This window comes from Eptesicus fuscus, chromosome 13 (genome assembly GCF_027574615.1).
Source record: "Eptesicus fuscus isolate TK198812 chromosome 13, DD_ASM_mEF_20220401, whole genome shotgun sequence".
Taxonomy (NCBI): Eukaryota; Metazoa; Chordata; class Mammalia; order Chiroptera; family Vespertilionidae; genus Eptesicus; species Eptesicus fuscus.
Genome location: NC_072485.1, coordinates 78368110 through 78387132, shown reverse-complemented (window position 1 = coordinate 78387132; position 19023 = coordinate 78368110). Strand labels below are relative to the sequence as shown.

At 40.6% G+C, this 19023-nt stretch overlaps 1 protein-coding gene across 3 annotated transcripts in view; it reads left to right on the top strand.

Moving 5' to 3' along the window:
* KDM2A (lysine demethylase 2A) overlaps positions 1-19023 on the top strand; it is an 89532-nt gene that overhangs the window by 35579 nt on the left and 34930 nt on the right. The window contains exons 3-9 of one of the 3 annotated variants that reach the window (XM_054725639.1): positions 2631-2769; positions 2912-2950; positions 4177-4255; positions 5098-5144; positions 12410-12588; positions 18142-18248; positions 18609-18702. In XM_054725639.1, coding sequence (XP_054581614.1) covers positions 2631-2769; positions 2912-2950; positions 4177-4255; positions 5098-5144; positions 12410-12588; positions 18142-18248; positions 18609-18702 — 684 coding nt within the window. Of the gene's footprint in view, positions 1-2630; positions 2770-2911; positions 2951-4176; positions 4256-5097; positions 5145-12409; positions 12589-18141; positions 18249-18608; positions 18703-19023 lie in introns of those variants that run through there. The other 2 variants (XM_008146879.3, XM_054725640.1) reach the window with 2 other exon arrangements.

Genomic DNA, 19023 nt, shown 5'->3' with positions numbered 1-19023 from the left:
ATGCTGAATAATCATTATAGAAACCACATGGATTATCATATGATCTGTAATATGCTAATTAGACTGGACAGCCGAACGACCTTCCAGATGAAGCCGCTACAGTGGGGGCCAAGGAAGAGGTGGTTAGGGGTGATCAAGCAGGCAGGCTAGTGGTTAGGGGCGATCAGGCAAGCAGGCGAGCTGTTAGGGGCGATCACGCAGGCTGGCCAGTGGTTAGGGGTGATCAGGCAGGCAGGCAGGTGAGCGGTTAGGAGCCAGACATCCCAGATTGTGAGAGGGATGTCTGACTGCCAGTTTAGGCCTGATCCCGCGGGGATCCAGCAGTTGGAGATCCCCTGAGAGGTCCCAGATTGCATTAGGGTGCAGGCCGGGCTGAGGGACCTTCCCTCCACCCCTGCACGAAATTCGTGCATGGGGCCTCTAGTGCTTAAATAATTATAAAGAAAATAAAACTGTCCATTAAGACAGTAATTGGGTAATATTAGAAATGCTTAGAATGGTTCACTTAACGAATTCAGCAGTTGTGAATTACATAATTACAGGTTGTTTTTTTCTGTGAAAACCACATACAATATTAAATATTGGTGTGTAATACTTAGCTATATAGGCTGCTATAGCAAAGGAAGAAGCCTTCCTCGATAGCAAAATAACAGAAATGTAAAATTGCAGAGCATTGAAAGGAAGCCCACCATTATTCCCTCTGATTTAAATCAACTGTCAAGAAGAAATCTTTTTATTCTATTTATTTTATTTAAAAAATTTTTAATTAAAATTTTGGAGGTACACATTGGCTAATAAAATTACAATTCTATAATATATCATCAAGAAGAAAAATCATACTGGTCACTTCTTCTCTGTCTGTCTTCCCAGCCCCTGGCAACCACTAATCTATTTTCTATCTCTGGATTTGCCTATTCTGGACATTTCATGTAAATAATATTATACAATATGTGGTCTTTTGTGTTTGGCTTCTTTCATTTAACATAGTGTTTTCAAGATTCTTCTATGTTGTAGCACTTATCAATACTTCATTTATTTTTATAAAATATTCCATTGTGTAAATACTAGAGGCCCAGTGCACGAAATTTGTGCACAGGAAGGGTCCCTGGGCCTGGCTGGCACTCAAGGCCGATCGGAGCCTTCCTTCCCCGGCTGCTGGCTGCCAGCTGGGGCCTTCCTTCATTCTGCACCACAGCCTGGTGATCAGTGCATGTCATAGCGAGTGGTCGAACTCCTGGTTGGTCAAACTCCCAAGGGGACAATTTGCATATTAGCCTTTTATTGTATAGGATACCACATTTTGTTAACCCATTCATCATCGATTGAAATTTGGCTTGTTACCTTTGGCTATTATGAATGTTGCCATGAACATTTGTGTACAAGTTTTTGTATGGACTTCGTTTAAATTCTTTTTATATCCTTTATAATAAAAGGCTAATGTGCAAATCCACCAAACAGCAGAACAACTGGTCGCTATGATGCACACTGACCACCAGGGGCAGATGCTCAATGCAAGAGCTGCCCCCTGGTGGTCAGTGCGTTCCCATCGGAGGAGCGCCACTCAGCCAGAAACTGGGCTCACAGTTGGTGAGCGCAGCAGCAGTGGCGGGAGTCTCTCCCGCGATAGCGGGGCCCTAAGCCCTCAGTCAGACATCCCCCAAGGGCTCCTGGACAGTGAGAGGGTGCAGGCTGGGCTAAGGGACTCCCCCCTTCTACCCACCCCCCCAGTGCATGAATTCCATGCACCAGGCCTCTAGTGTGTGTGTGTGTGTGTGTGTGTGTGTGTGTGTGTGTGTGTACACACACATACACACTTCAGAGTAGAAACCTCAGAGTAGAATTGCTAGAACTTCCAAACTGTTTCCTAAAGAGGTTGTACCATTTTAAGATTCAATTCATCAATGTATGAGGGTTTCAGTTTCTCCACATTCTTGCCAACGCTTTTTATTGTCCATCTTTTTAATAATAGTCATCCTAGTGGGTGTGAAGTGGTATCTCATTGTGGTTTTAATTTGCACTTCTCATAATAACTAATGATCTTGAGCATTTTCATGTGCTTATTGGCATTTGTATATCTTCTTTGGGAAGACATCCTTAAAGCTAAATATTGGAGGTTACTGTTTGGAATGCTGTTGTTTAAATTAACTTTATTCCTTTGTCTGATGTTAGAGTTTTTGCTTCATTAATTAAAACGTTGTACTCTATTCTTGAAGGTAATGCAGATTCAGCTTTCCCCTGTGAAAAAATTATATCTTGTATCCTGGCCTGAAATGTTCATAAAGACAGTTTGTTCCCACTCTGATAAGCAGTGATTGACAAGTAAAATGTTTAGTAGACCCTTTTTGGTCAAATTTTTATTATAAATTTATATCTCTAGGCTGAAAGAGTTAGCAGAGGGAACATATCACAAGTAGGGAACCCAGTGTCTCATTAAAACTTGTTTTTATTCCATACATTCTCAGAAAACACCTTTCGTTAAGAGGAAGATCTTAAGGCAAGGAATATTGATGCTTGACATAGCAACTAAAGTTGAAAGTAGCACTTTGCCCATACATGTAGGGAAAACTGACCACTTTTAGATAGGCATGAAAAAGTACATGATTTCATCTTTCATGTCCCTCTCTCCCCAGCGTGGTACCATGCGACGACGTTATGAAGATGATGGCATTTCAGATGATGAAATTGAAGGGAAAAGAACTTTTGACTTGGAAGAGAAACTTCACACCAATAAATATAATGCAAATTTTGTTACTTTTATGGAGGGAAAAGGTTAGTATTATTTTGGTTCAGACCTGTAGTCCCTTGATGTACGAAGTTTAAATTCTGGGAACTGTAGTAAGCATCTATGCAGCCAGAATATTACCTGTTGATGCTATGCTGCTATTTATCTTTATTTTCTCTTTTTACACAGTGCCATTCACACACTACCATCCCCAAATCCTCCCACCCTGTGAGTCATTTCTTTGCTATATTAGAAGAAGCAAGCATTTATTAGGGCAGGAATGTTGTTAGAATTTTTCTCTAAAGGTCTCTTCCTCCTTTTTCTCCCTTTCCTTGGTTTGGGTTTAATTATAAATCCTGTACTATAATAAAAGCTTAATATGCAAATCAACCGAATGGCGGAACGACTGGTCGCCATGACACGCACTGACTACCAGGGGGCAGACGCTCAACGCAGGAGCTGTCCCCAGCCCACAGGCCCCGACTGGCATCGGCAGGGGCCTGGGCCGGCGAGTGGGCGGCGCCAGGCCAGCTAAGGCGGGCGCCAGTGGGGGCTCCCTGATCACCCCACCGGTCACCCTGCAGATTGTCCCTGATCGCGGGCCAGGCCTAGGGGCCCTACCCGTACACAAATTTTGTGCACCGGGCCTCTAGTAGTACAGTAAAAGCCTTTTTATGCTTGTACCGCCCACCAAAACTGAGATGTGTGATTTCATGTGTACCATGCAGCTTTGCTCCTTGACAAACCAACAGGAATGTAGTGGACAGAATTACAGTTTTTAGCTATTAGGAAGGATGATGCTCGGCTAGCGTAGCTCAGTGGTTGAGTGTCAACCTATGAACCAGGAGGTCACGGTTCGATTTCTCGGTCAAGGAACATGCCCGGGTTGTGGGCTTGATCCCCATTGTGGGGTGTGCAGGAGGCAGCCAATAATAATTCTCTTTCAATATTGATGTTTCTAATCTCTCCCACTACCTTCCTCTCTGAAAGCAATAAAAACGTATATTCTTTAAAAAAGAGGAAGGAGCCAAAACCGGTTTGGCTCAGTGGATAGAGCGTCGACCTGCGGACTGAAGGGTCCCAGGTTCGATTCCGGTCAAGGGCATGTACCTTGGTTGTGGGCACATCCCCAGTAGGGGGTGTGCAAGAGGCAGCTGATCGATCGATGTTTCTCTTTCATCGATGTTTCTGACCCTCTATCCCTCTCCCTTCCTCTCTGTAAAAAATCAATAAAATATATTAAACATAAATAAATAAATAAATAAGAGGAAGGATGATGATAATTTCTGCCTAGGATTTATGAGATGACTCGTTAATAGAGCTACCCCCTATTGGTTAAATTTTTAATTTACTCTGGAAATACAGACTTAGCAAATCCCTGAACCCTGCTTCTCAGTTATCTTTTTCCACCTATACCTCTTGCTGTTCTAATAATTGTTTTCCTTTGGTGACAGATTTTAATGTGGAGTATATCCAGCGGGGTGGCTTAAGAGACCCTCTGATTTTCAAGAATTCTGATGGACTTGGAATAAAGTAAGTGTTGTTGGCCTGATTGAATATGGTTGAGAAATGGCCATACTACACCTCAGGCTATAGACAGTGCAGTATTGATAATATTTCTCGTTAAGTTTTAAAAGGGTTTATATTTCTTCTTTTGTTACAAATGATTGTTAAAGGTAAATGAGAAAATATAGTTGAGATAAGATAATCAAGTCATTTATATTTAAAATATATTTTCAGCTCAAGTAAGAAGATTGATGTGTCTCAACTGGGGAGTTCTTAGTACAATAAGAAAAAACTTCACACTGCCCAAGCCAGTGTGGCTAAGTTGGTTGGGCATCATCTTATGCACCAAAAGGTTGTTGGTCCAATTTCGGTCAGGGCATGTGCCCAGGTTGTGGGCTCGATCCCTGGTAGGTTGCATGCAAGAGGCAGCCAATAGATGGTTCACTCTCATATCGGTGTTTCTCTCCCCCTCTCCGTTTCTCCCTCTCTGAAAAAAAAACAACGATTAAAAAAATGTTAAAAATAAAATCACATCGGCCTTGGGCATGCATATCTCTCCTCCAAAAAAAAAAAATAAAAATCTTAAACAAACAAAAAAGATAGCCCAACTGGCATGGCTCATTGGTTGAGCATCGATCTGTGAACCAGGAAATCAAGGTATGATTCCTGGTCAAGGCACATGCCCGGGTTGCGGGCTCCATCCCCAGTAGGGAGTGTGCAGAAGGCAGCCAATCAATGAATCTCATCATTGATGTTTCTATCTCTTTCCCTCTTTCTTCCTCTCTGAAATCAATAAAAACCTATTTTTTTCTTAAAGTTAGAAGTTATGCTTCCCATTTAAGTTGTGCTTATTGGTGTTTGTTTCATAGGATGCCAGATCCAGACTTCACTGTGAATGATGTCAAAATGTGTGTGGGTAAGTATTAAGCATATGGCCTTTGTGTCTTTGAGGCAGAGATTTCACATTTCACACTTAAGTCTGAGTCTTAAATCTCTGAGATTTGAGAAGGTTTAGGAGCATTGAAGTATATATTGGATTGAAGTATATATTGGATAGTTTATTGATTAGAAACTATAATTCAGCAACTGAGAATTTTCTCAGAGGGAGTTAAAGTTGCTTTGTTTAGCACTCATTTGAGGTAGAACATTTGAACCTGCTACTTCTTTCCTACCTGCCATTTTTATCTCTGTGCATCCCTCTCCCACTCCCCACCACTTTCTCTCCAGAAGATCCTGCCTTCCAGGGAAACCTCCCCTGGATAGTGAAATTTGATATCTATGAGCCATGAATGAAGCTTCATTCATATTTGATTCTCTTTATCCCCCCTAAAAGCAGTAGAGAAATTTCCAGGAAATTACCAATGCTACATTTGTTAACTAGGCCAAGGTTTGAAACTTGTAAATTGAGTAGATACATTAAAATTTCTCTTCATCAGTGACTGGTTAACGTAAATCTTTAATCTGATTTATGTTTTATTGTATTCAAAATTATTAAAAAGAAACCAAATTGGAACAATCTAGTTAAAGAAGAACACTTCCTGTGGTCAGTAAAGGTTCAGGTCAATTTTCTGCAGACCATTGCTGTTCGGTGAGACAGTACTGAATTCAGAGATGGTCACTCTCCTATACACGATAAGGCCGTAAAGTAGATTAAAATCTTTTAGAAAGGTTTTCAACAGGACATGAAACAAAGTTTTTTTTTTTTTTTTTTAAATATATTTTATTGATTTTTTACAGAGAGGAAGAGAGAGGGATAGAGAGTTAGAAACATCGATGAGAGAGAAACATCGATCAGCTGCCTCTTGCACCCCCCCAACTGGGGATGTGCCCGCAACCAAGGTACATGCCCTTGACCGGAATCGAACCTGGGACCTTTCAGTCCGCAGGCCGACGCTCTATCCACTGAGCCAAACCGGTTTCGGCGAAACAAAGTTTTTTGATGCTTTCCTTCTACCACTAAATTTCCTCTATGCTGAAGCTGACTGAAATCGCTTGCTTTGAAAATTAAATAGTGCAGTATTATCTCTTGGCCACTTGAGGGCCCTTTTTAAACAGCTGGATAACTTCTGTTTATCTGAGGTGAACGTCATAGATAATCCAGGTAGAGGGAAGTTCTCTCATTCCCCGTATTGTTTACTCCCTCACTGGTTCTACATTAGATTCCACTTATCTGCCTGTCACTGTGTATTTCCTAGTACCTAGCATATTCTCTGGAGTATGTAGGTGCTCAATAAACCTGTTGAGTAAAATGCTTTTCTGTTATACTCTTTTCAAGGTAGGACTCTCTCAGGAGGCATCAGAAAGACCTACTTGAGTACTTATCAGTCCATCACTTGACTTCTTTTCCTAATGGACCTCCAGAGCACTAATTCCTTAGATCTTTAAGTTAATGGACCACCACAGCTTTTCTCTATGGGTCAAGCATTCTTAAGGGTTTGTGGGCCACAAAAGACCTGTATCAGAATCACCTATGATACTGGTACTTGTTGAAAATATAAACTTCAGGATCTCATCATAGACTTATCCAAATGTATGATCTAAAAGGACTCATTCAATCACTAGTCTCCTTTTGGATTTCTTATCACTTTCTTACCATTTTTAAATGTTTAATGCTAATAATGATCTTTGGAAGCCTTTAATAACCTTTTATTTTCCAAATAGACTTGTGAATAGTCACAGATATCTTTACTGTGATTTAAAATAAAGCCGTGATGCTCTGGCCGGGTGGCTCAGTTGATTGGAGTGTCATCCCATACACCAAAAAGATTTTGGATTCGATTCCTGGTCAGGGCATATGGGAGGGAACCTATCAATGATGTTTCTTTCTCATATTGATGTTCCTTCCCCCTCCCCCCCCCCCCCCCCCGCCATTCTCTGTCTCCCTTTCTCTCTCTCTAAAAATCAATAAAAATATATCCTTGAGTGAGGATTAAAAATAAAATAAAGCAATGGTTATATCTAATCTAACAGACTTTCAGAAATTTCAACTGATGCCTAACTTTATATCCAGGTTGTTTGAAGTCTAGGTGGTTGGGTTTGGGTTTTGGTTTTGGTTTTGGTTTTTATAATTCAATGTATTTTAATAGCAGACTTATAGGAACAGCATAGAAGACAGACATTAAAAATATGTACTTGCATGTGGGACAACTCAAAGTATAGTGAATGGATGGCATCTACTGTGTGACAAAAATGCTACAAACACCATTTAGTTCCATCAGTAAAAAATTTACTTTTTTTTTTTTTTAATCCAAATGCTGGCATTGTTCAGAAAATTTGAACAGGTTTATTTATAATTGTTATAAAGTTGAACTGCTGAAGCTTGTTTACTGAAACATTTTGATTTGCATGAATGCTTTGTATCTCTGCATTTATATTTTAAAAATTCACAAATGATGCCGAGACCGGTTTGGCTCAATGGATAGAGCGCCAGCCTGCGGACTGAAGGGTCCCAGGTTCGATTCCGGTCAAGGGCATGTACCTTGGTTGCGGGCACATCCCCGGTAGGGGGTGTACAGGAGGCAGCTGGTCGATGTTTCTCTCTCATCGATGTTTCTAGCTTTCTATCCCTCTCCCTTCCTCTCTGTAAAAAAATCAATAAAATATATTTAAAAAAAAGAAAAAAAAATTCACAAATGAAATTGGAAAAACTGCCAATACCTGATTTCTGTCCCCTATTTTCCATTCGCAATCATATACTTGAGGTGATAGTTGGGGGAGGTTTTCTCTTGGATAACTAACGATTATCAAAATGCAATGAATAGACTCTTAGTGATTACGAGAATCCATTATCACTACCAGTATATGTACTATGGTTTAATCCAGTCTTCTTTTATACTTAAGTGGAATGTCACATCTCCAGTGTCAGTTCATGTCCCAAAAAGAAGAAAACCGTTCTATGGTGTAAACATTATGTGATGGGATATATTGATTGAGAGTATGGACTTGAGCAAAACTGTCCGGGCTTAAATTCCAGCTCTACTAATTACTAGCTGTGTAACCTTGGACAATGTTACATAAGTGTAAAGTACTTAAAACATAGTATGTGCTCAATTAATGTTAGCTATTACTATGTCATTTTTTTAATCTTCACCTGAGGATATTTTCCCATTGATTTTTAGAGAGAGGGAAAGGCAGAAAGAAATATCGATGTGAGAGAAACACATCGATTGGTTGCTTCCTGCTCGAGCCCCGACCAGGGCCTGGGCCGGGGAGGAACCTGCAACTGAGGTAGGTGCCCTTGACTGGAATTGAACCCAGAACCCTTCAGTCCGCAGGCCAATGCTCTATTCATTGAACCACAGTGCTAGGGCACTATGCCATTATTTTATCTAAGTGCTCTGGTACATACACAGAGTACTAAGTGCTCTGGTGGCATTAGCGGAGTGGAACTGCTTTTGCTTTGATCTACATTCTTGAGGGAAAACAGTCACTTTTATTTTTAACTAGAGGCCCGGTGCACAAATTTGTGCATGGGGCCAATCAGGGCCAGGCCGGCTGGGGGGCGCGGGGGGAGCCGCGGGAAGTTGTCTGACCAGCCCCACCCCTGATCGGAGTGGGGGGAGCTGGGCAGGTCAGAGGGGTGTCCACAGGAGGTTGTTGGCCAGCCCCGCCCCCGATCAGGCTGGTTGGCCTGCCGCAGTGGGCATCATAGCGACCGGTCATTCCAGTTGTTCCAGTGTTCCAGTGGCTGAATTTTTATTTTATTTTATTTTTTAAATATATTTTTATTGATTTCAGAGAGGAAGGGAGATGGAGAGATAGATAGAAACATCAATGATGAGAGAGAATCATTGACCGGCTGCCTCCCACAACCCCCCCACTGGAGATTGAGCCCAAAACCTGGGCATATGCCCTTAGTCGGAATTGAACCTGGGACCCATCAGTCCACAGGCCGACGCTCTATCCACTGAGCCAAACCAGCTAATACTGGCTTTTTATATATATACTAGAGGCCCGGTGCACTGGTCGGGAGGGTCCCTCAGCCCAGCCTGTGCCCTCTCACAGTCCGGGATCCCTGAGGGGATGTCTACTGCCCCCTTAGGCTTGCTCCCTGCCACCACCGCTGTGCTTGCCAGCGGTGAGTCCGGCTTCTGGCTGAGCGGCACTCCCCCTGTGGGAGCGCGCTGACCACCGGGGGGCAGCTCCTGCATTGAGCATCTGCCCCCTGGTGGTCAGTGTGCATCATAGCAACCAGTTGTCCCACCGTTCGGTCTATTTGCATATTAGGGTTTTGTTATATAGGACTAGGGGCCCAGTGCATGAATTCGTGCACCCTGAAAGGAACTGTGGGCAGCAAGGCTGCGGTAGGCACAGGGGTGGGTCTTGGCCAATCCTCCATGCCCCGGCCCAGCACCTCCTGCCACAGCCCCCAGTCCCGTCTGCCGGCAGCCCTGCTCTGCCGCTGCCGCCATTCCCATGTGCTGATGGCACCAGCCCCGCTTGCACCCACTGATGGTGCGGTGTGATTGGGGCCAGTGCCAGCAGTGAATGCAAGCAGCAGCTCCAGTGCTGGCTGTGGGTGCAAGCGGGGCCAGCGCCAACAGCAGGTGCAAGCACCAGGCGGGACCGCAGCGTGTGGGAGCAAAGAATTTTTAGTAACTACCAGAGGCTCGCCCTGATGACAGTGACCAGCGCACTGTCTTGGTCTGGCGTCCCTACTCACCTGCTCCACCATCCCACTGTGGCCAATGCCCACCATCTTCTGCACACACACCCTGGTGGTCAGCACACGTCATAGCGACCACTTGTTCCGCCGTTCAGTCTATTTGCATATTAGCCTTTTATTATATAGGATTATATAGGATATATGTTTTTATTGTAAAATACAGATAATATAAAATTTACCATTGTGATAATTTTAAAGTATATAACTCAGTGGCATTAAGTATATTCACAATGTGCAACCACCACTAATAAATAGTTCCAGAACTTTTTTATCACCCCAAATAGGAACTCCTTACTCATTAAATAGTCAATCTTTATTCCCTCCTTCCCTCAGGCCCTGGCAGCCACTAATCTTCTTCCTGTCTCTGTGGATTTGCCTATTCTGGACATTCAATATAAATGGAATCACAAAATGTAACCTTTTATGTCTGGCTTCTTTCACTTAGCATAATGTTTTCGAGGTTTATCTGTCTTGTGGCATGTAACAGTATTTAATTACTGTTGATGGTGGAATAATATTCCATTGTGCTGGGTATACCACATTTTGTTAATCCACTCATTTATTGATGGGCAATATTTCTACCTGTTGGCTATTGGGACCAGAGATCCTATGAACATTCATGTAGAAGTTTTTGTTTGAACATCAGAGTTTGATTCTTTTGAATATATATTCACAGTAGAATTGCTAGGTTATATGGCCATTCTGTGTTTAATTTATTAAGGAACCACAAATTGTTTTTTCATAGCAGCTGCACCATTTTACATTTCTACCAGCAAAGTCTAAGAGTTCCAGTTTCTCTGCATCCTGGCCAGTACTTATTTTTCATTATTATTATTATTATTGTGGCCATTCTAATGGGTCTGAAGTAGTATTTCAAGGCATTTGAAATATGATTTAACATTTGCTTTTTCTTCTAAAATATGAAGGGTAGTTTGGTCCGTTGCCTTATGTTATATTTGAATATGTATTCTGTCATGTCTACTTCATTGTGGCCATATTCTTGTCCTCTTGCCTATTATCTTTTATCTCTAACCAGACTGTAAACTCCTTGAAGGCAAGGGATGAGGTCCTAATACTACTTTATATCTGCCAAGGCCAGGTATGTAGTAGGTATTTGTTAGTTTCATGCAAGTTGAACAGTATTCTTAATATTCCAACAGTAGCTTTTTATTCTCTCCCTTAACCACCATTTTTTTTTTTAACTTTTTAGCTGTGCTGCCTTTCCATATCTTCTCTTATGCTGTTGCCTCTATTTGGAATTCTCTCTATTGAATCTTGCTGAAATTCTATTTATTCTTTAGAGCCAAACTCAATGACTCTCCTACCCTCTCTTTTCTTCTCTGATCAGTATAGGTTTGTGTGTGTGTGTGTGTTTTAAATATATTTTCCTTTATTTTTAATTAGTGTTTAATTTTGAGCGCCTACGTTATGTTAAACATTTTACTTCATTGACTAAATTTTCACAGCGGCCCATAAGGTGATTATTCCCAAGTTATAGAAGATGATATTAAGGTTCAGAGCAGTTAAATAACTTGGCCAAGTAGTATTAGAGCTGAGATGTACATTAGATCTCTTTGGCTCCAAAACTATTGTTTTCTTCCCCCAGAACCGTGGTCAGCAAACTGAGGCTCGCGAGCCACATGCGGCTCTGGCCCCTTGAGTGTGGCTCTTCCACAAAATACCACGGTCTGGGCGAGTCTATTTTGAAGAAGTGGCGTTAGAAGAAGGTTAAGTTTAAAAAATTTGGCTCTCAAAGGAAATTTCAATTGTTGTACTGTTGATATTGGTTCTGTTGACTAATGAGTTTGCCGACCACTGCCCTAGTATTTTATGCTACCTCTTCTAGCATTCTGCCTTTTGTTGTGGTTGTTATGATCAGTTGAGAATCTGATATAAATAGATACTTATATCCCTTATGGTATCTTTCTCAGTAAGTATTTGTGGAACATATGAAAAGGGAATTTTATATTAGAAATACTTGACAGGTTTGGGAAATAACCCTTTTAAACAAAAGAGTAGACAGATTGAAATTTAATCTAGTACTCACTAAAGAATGGGGCTTTTACTTAGTTTGTGGGAGAGATTAGATTCTGTTTCAAACCTGCATCAAAGCAGTGTAGCTCAGTGGATAAGTACATTGACTCTAAAATTGGGCTACCTGCATTCTTGTCCTGCAAGTTACCTATCACCTGTTTTCTCATCTATGACATGGAGATTACTACTTAGTATTTAGAATTGTTAGAATTGAGTGATATATTGAATATAAGATTCAGTGCCTAACCATATAATAAACATGACCTAGGGAGTGATTGTTATTTTTAATATTACCCATTGTCTTTCCCATTTTCTGTGATTTGATTTTCTGTTGATTATCTCAAGTCACAACTAGCTCTTTGTTATTGAATACCTTAAATAAGAAAGGGTAGTTTGTTTCCTTTCACTTGTATTTTATAGTTTTAATATATTTATGGATATCAATGGCTCAGTAGTGATAATCAATGCATCTTTCATGGCAGGGAGTCGTCGCATGGTGGATGTCATGGATGTGAACACACAGAAAGGTATTGAAATGACGATGGCTCAGTGGACACGCTACTATGAGACCCCAGAGGAGGAGCGAGAAAAACTCTATAATGTCATCAGCCTAGAGTTTAGCCACACCAGGCTGGAGAACATGGTGCAGAGGCCCTCCACGGTTAGTCTAACCATTTTTTCCACATTGTCATTGTCACCAAGAGAGTTGTATATTTACTAGGAGAATTGATTACTTTCTGTATATACCAAGATGAAAATAAAGAGGAACAAGACAATTGGATAAGGATAACTTGCATTTTAGATGGTCCATCATTTTTTTAAATAATTTCATTTTATATAGGGAGGGGCCATTCTGATTTACATCACCAATATACTTAATTTAGGAACATTGGCCTTTGTACATAATAAAGAATAATCTTAAAATTCACTCTTGTAAGTACTGTCAATAGGAAGTTTGCCTTATAAGTTTCTGTCCTACAGGTTTATGTTTGCTGAGAAGCTTGGGAGAAAACTGGTTTAGAGCTAAGTGATTATTTTATGAAATTATTTTTTTAGTAGATTCTACTGGATGACTATTAGCAATAAATTGACACCCCATACTTAGGGAAAGTTAGTCTTCGATCCGTAGCTCTCCTGAAGATAGATGCTGATTTTACCCATTTCTTGGCAAAGTGTAGTGGCTGTCTACAGGACATTGAGAAAACTATTTTTTCTGATGAGGATTGCTTTCACTTTTGAAATACACCTAGTCATTTTCAAACAAATTTTATTCATTTAATTCCTGACTCAGAACTCAGTTTTGTCAAGTATTACACCTGGAACAATAGAACTTGGAATATACTAATTATTTGTTTAAAGTCAAGGTCTCTATGTTTTATCCCTTTGACTTTCAAAGCTGAGATACTATAATTGCTTATAACATCATTATGTATATGTGTGTATATATAGCTTACTACTAAGTTACATTGTTATACTAATACATAGATATGTATAGACCAATGGGAAAATGTTCATAGTATTTCACTGTTATCTGAAGAGATGATTTTTAGTCATTGCTTCTTATAACTGGAGATGCTATAATTAAATACAGAATTTCTCATTAAGAAAACATTGCCCCCCCCCCCCACTAAGTTCTTTTAATAGTAATTATTATTTGTTATGTCAAATAATATAGAAAGACAGGAAATATAGGTACATTTAGCTTTGTTATTAGCCAAACCTGGTCTACTTAATAAATAGTTCAATTAAGTGAGGGATGTAATAATTACAATAACCTATTTTTATAAATGTATTCCTTAATATTTTTAGAATTTCAATTTAAAAGAAATGTGGTTGTACTTATAAAATTAAAACTTGATCTGGATCATACTTTTTCATTTTTTAAATTTAGAAATGTGTTACACATGAAGCCTTCTTTGTAACATCCTTAATTGATTCACTATGTCCTTAGTTTTAATGATTTTAAAATGCTGATAAAAAATCATTTTATAAAAATTAGAAAAATATTGTACCATTAAATGGAGGAATAGAATCTGTGGAAGAGCTCAGAAGTAGAAAATTTTCTAGAGGACAAAGGACAATGCACAAGTATCTTTTAAGTACCTAAAACATGGCCAGAAATATTGAGTAAGCTATTACCAAGGTCACATCCTAAAATCAAGCAAGCTTTCTATGGCCTTGCTATATAACCAGTAACATACTTATTCTGCTGGACTACTATTTATTTATTTACTGTTTTGGAGGTTTTCTTGCCCACAGTATACCCCTCCATTTATTTGGTCTTTTCTAATATATCTCAATAATGCTTTTAAAAAAAATCAACTTTATTGAGGTACAATTGACATACAATAAAATGTACCCATTTTAAATGTACATTTCAGTGAGTTTTGACAAGTGTATTCATTCATGTCTTTTACATAAACAATTGTTCACTATGATCTTCATACTTTCCAATTTAGCTTATTAGTTCAAGTGCCTACCACATGCTTAGCACTGTGCTAGGTGCTAGAGGTACTATAGAAAATAAGGCCATCCTTATCCTCAAAATGCTCGGAGTCTCATGGGGAGAAAGACTAGAGCAGTGTTTAGCAAACTCATTAGTCAACAGAGCCAAATATCAACAGTACAACGATTGAAATTTCTTTTGAGAGCCGAAAACTGACTTCTGCTCATGGGCCACGAAGTTTCAATCACACTGTACGTGCGCGCCCGCACATGGTATTTTGTGGAAGAGCCACAGTCAAGGGGCCAAAGAGTCGCATGTGGCTCGCGAGCCGCAGTTTGCCGACCACTGGACTAGAGGATAGGCATTTGTATAAACTTCAATATGGAAATGCTTCAAAGTGAATAAATACAGAATGAGAATGTTGTGAAAGCCAATAGGAAGGTCTAAACTGGAGGCAAATTGGGGAAGCTCTTTGGAGGACGTGATACCTAAACTTAACGTGAAGGAAATAATGATGCAAAGGGAGGGAAGACTAGCCCTGGCCTGTGTTTCTCAGTGGTTAGATCATCAGACCCACAAACCAGAGGGTTGCGGGTTAGATTCCTGGTCAAGATTCACTTCCAGCCCTGGTCAGGGTGCATGTTTCTCTCTCCCTCTCCCTCCTCCCTTCTTCCCTTTCACTCTCTAAAAAAATCAAAGGAAGACTAGAATTCCAGGCAGAAGGAATAGAATGTGTAAAAGCAGGTGCACAGGGAGAGTAAGGTGGGCAACTTTAAGTGCCATTGTGGATGCTAGCATAAAGTGGGGTTCTTTGGTGAGACAAGAGAGATTGTTTACTGCTGTCATTCCAGCAGTAACTGGGAGGTAGATAAAAATTAGCAACAGATAAAATGTGCAGATTTGTTTGGTGATGGGGAAATTAGTTTATGGAAGGCCATGAGCTCTTTTTGCAGTGTATGAATGAATACAGTACGTCCTAGGTATTAGACTTCTTGCCAATTTGGCCCTATATTGGTGCAGAATAGGTAGAAACTGGTTGTTATCCCTACTTGCTCTCAAATGGATGAAGCCATTTAGCAAAAAGCCTATCCAGAGCCTAAAGATTAAAAGTATGAACACCTTACTACAGTATTAGCTTGGAAGTCAGACAATACCTGATAATTCCAAATAAAGTGTGGCCAGGATGAGTTACTTGTTGCTGCAGGTGAGAAATTCTGGCCAGAATAATTCAGCTTTCTCTGAATGGACACTTGATAAAGGAACACTCATGTGTTTCTTAATTTTCCTCTTCCCCATCGGACATAAGAACTTAGAGTGTATTGAGCAAGTACAATTATTCATTATTTTGTTAAAGACTTTCTAAAGGATATTACCAGGAGATGGGAGATGCTGGCTACTACATTAAGTGAACAGAAAGTAGATTTTGATTGAGAGAAAGAAAAGAATCTGGGTTTCATTCAGTGTTCTAGGCCCAGTGAATGCTTGGTTAATTAAAACTGGTGACTCCCTAAGCAGAATTTCTTTGAAATGGAGCAACAAGTTAACCCTTCATAGTTGCTCCTCATCTTGCTTGTTTCAACTTGCTTGTCATTGGTGATCCTTTCCAAACACTCTCCCACAGTTTACATCTGGGTGTCCACTGGACACCTGTCTCATATCATTATGCACAGATTGTATGCATCTGTCTAGATGTGTATTTTTAATCTAACATAAATGTTATAAAGCTTACTAGCTATATATTTTTTACAGTCATAAGTTAGATATTTACAATGTCAGTGCTATGCTGGATTCATGGTTGTTTGGCTCACACTTCATCTACTGAGACTGTTTCTTAGAGTTCAGTGCTTTGGTATAGACATTTGAAGGTCCAGGATATGTTACAATTCAGTGTAAAGTGTTCATATAAGTTCATATACTTTCACTTTTTATTTATTTCAGCACATATTATTTCAAACAGATTCCTAAACTCTAATAATATTATTTCAAAAAATTTAAACATGTAGATATATCTACTCCTCATAATATCCCTTTCAGGTAATTATTCTCATTTTACAGATGAGTTCCAGGGGCTCGCATATGATTTTTTTAAAATATATTTTTATTGATTTCTGCCCTTGCTGGTTTGGCCAAGTGGATAGAGCGTTGGCCTGTGGACTGAAGTGTCCCAGGTTCAATTCCGGTCAAGGGCACATGCCCAGGTTGCGGGCTCAATCCCTAGTGGGGGGTGTGCAGGAGGCAGTCAATAAATGATTCTCTCATCGTTGATGTTTCTGTCTAGCTCTCCCTCTCCCTTCCTCTCTGAAATCAATAAACATATCCTATATAATAAAAGCCTAATATGCAAATTGTCCCCTCGGGTGGTCATTTGACCAGGAGACTGGGAGTTCGACCGCTTGCTATGACATGCGCTGACCACCAGGGGGCAGCGCGGAATATGGTGGGTGTTGACAACACTGTGCTGGCAGTGGAGGCGCTGCCAGCCCGATGGGCCCTGATGAGATCGGGACTCGGGCGGAATGGTGGAGCAAGTGAGCAGGTGGTACCAGGCCAAGGCGGGTGCGAGAGGGGGCCTGGTTCCGAGGTACTGAGGGAGCCAGGCGGAGGCCCCTGTCAATCACCCTGGAGGCAGGATGTTGGAGCAGATGAGGGGGCGGCGCCAGGCCAAGGCGTGGTGCCAGGCGGGGCTGTAAGGCCGGGGGCACGAGCTGGGGCCTGATCTCCACAGGCCACCCTGAGGGACCCCACCATGCATGAATTCGTGCACCAGGCCTCATATATATATATATATATATATTTTTTTTTTTTTAAAGAATGTTTTTATTGATTTCAGAGAGGAAGGGAGAGAGAGAGAGAGAGAGAAACATCAATGATGAGAATCCTTGATTGGCTGCCTCCTGCACACCCCCTACTAAGAATTCAGTCCACAACTCAGATATGTGCCCTGACCTAGAATCAAACTGTGATTCCTGGTTCGTAGGTCGACACTCAACTACTGAGCCACACTAGTCACATATGATTTTGAGAAAACATGACCTGGAACTTCTGATTCCTAACCATGTAGATTCATGCAAAGCTCAAATCCCTACTGGATTTTTTTTCTTTATGTCTTTCTTCCTTTTTTAACTTGTGATATTTTAGTTGCTCTAATAGTGTTATAGCTTTCTGTTAGTTTATAGGTACCTTCCAGGGAGTGTCTCTAATTGTATAAAAAAAAAATAGAGCTGATTACACCAGAACCAACACAGAAGAGAGGGCTTGGCTGGATACTACTGTTATTTAATAGCTTCACTTTGATTAGTGCTGTCTTTATGATCATGTTGATAGAACCATTAGTCTTTATTCTCATTAAATAATAATTTCTAGAATGTTTGTCCACCGATACTAAGATTCAGCAACAGATTGTTTTAGTTCACTTATAATTATAGTCAGTCTTTCAGTGTGTATTTTGAGAAATTCTATTTTTCTTTTTAAAAAATACGTTTTTATTGATTTCAGAGAGAGTAAGGGAGAGGGATAAAGAGATAGAAACACCAGTGATGAGAAAGAATCATCAATCGGCTGTCTCCTGCACGCTCCGTACTGGGGATCGAGCCACAACCCAGGCATATGCCCTGACTGGGAATCAAACCTCAACCTCTTGGTTCATAGGTCACCGCTCAACCACTGAGCCACGCCGGCCAGGCAAAATTCTATTTTTCTTGATTTTAAAATTCTCTTTAATTCTGACCCTACCTTTGAAGCCTAAATGTTTTCTTTTCCTTTTTAAAGGTGGATTTCATTGACTGGGTAGACAACATGTGGCCAAGGCATTTGAAGGAAAGTCAGACTGAATCAACAAATGCCATCTTGGAGATGCAGTACCCTAAAGTGCAGAAGTAAGTGGCTTACCCTGCATTTTCCTCAGTATTCTAGGGGAGACCAAGGTGATAGCAAGGACTGGTTCCTCCTTTAGGAGCCATTCTCCGTTTCCTAAATGATCAAAAACATGAATTCTTTAGAGTAGCCTTTACAGTCCCAAAGGGAAGAGTGTATGTAAGAGTATTACAGCCCATGATCACATAGTTAAAGAAAGAAATTTACCCAGGTAATGAGATGACTTGCAATTGCATGCCTCTCACTGACCGGGAGTGGATTAGATGAAAGAGGGAGTGCACAGGGGAGAGTATGGCATTGTGGTGGGGTGGGCCCTCTTTTTCTCATCAGTGCACTAACACTGCTGCTTTTTTTGGGGTCAGGTACTGTCTAATGAGTGTTCGAGGCTGCTATACTGACTTCCATGTCGACTTTGGTGGTACCTCTGTCTGGTATCACATCCATCAAGGGGGAAAGGTACGGTTGTAGTTATGATGGGGGTTGGAATCTGACACTGGTTATATGACTTTGCTTTAGTTCATGCTTGCTTAATATACGTAGAGATGAATCTATTAGGAGATTGTCCCACTCATATCTAGAGAGAATTGTTTATTTACTTGACCTTCTTGGCTAGAATTCAGTTGGAATTAGTATTCATGTAGGCCACTATGATCATGCCAATATTTGCATAGTACTTAGTAAACCTCAACAGTCCTGTGTGTAGATCCCCAAAGTAGAATTCTCCAAATGAAGGCAAGGAAGTGGTTTTAGGAGGACAAGATAATTTCTCTATGTGGG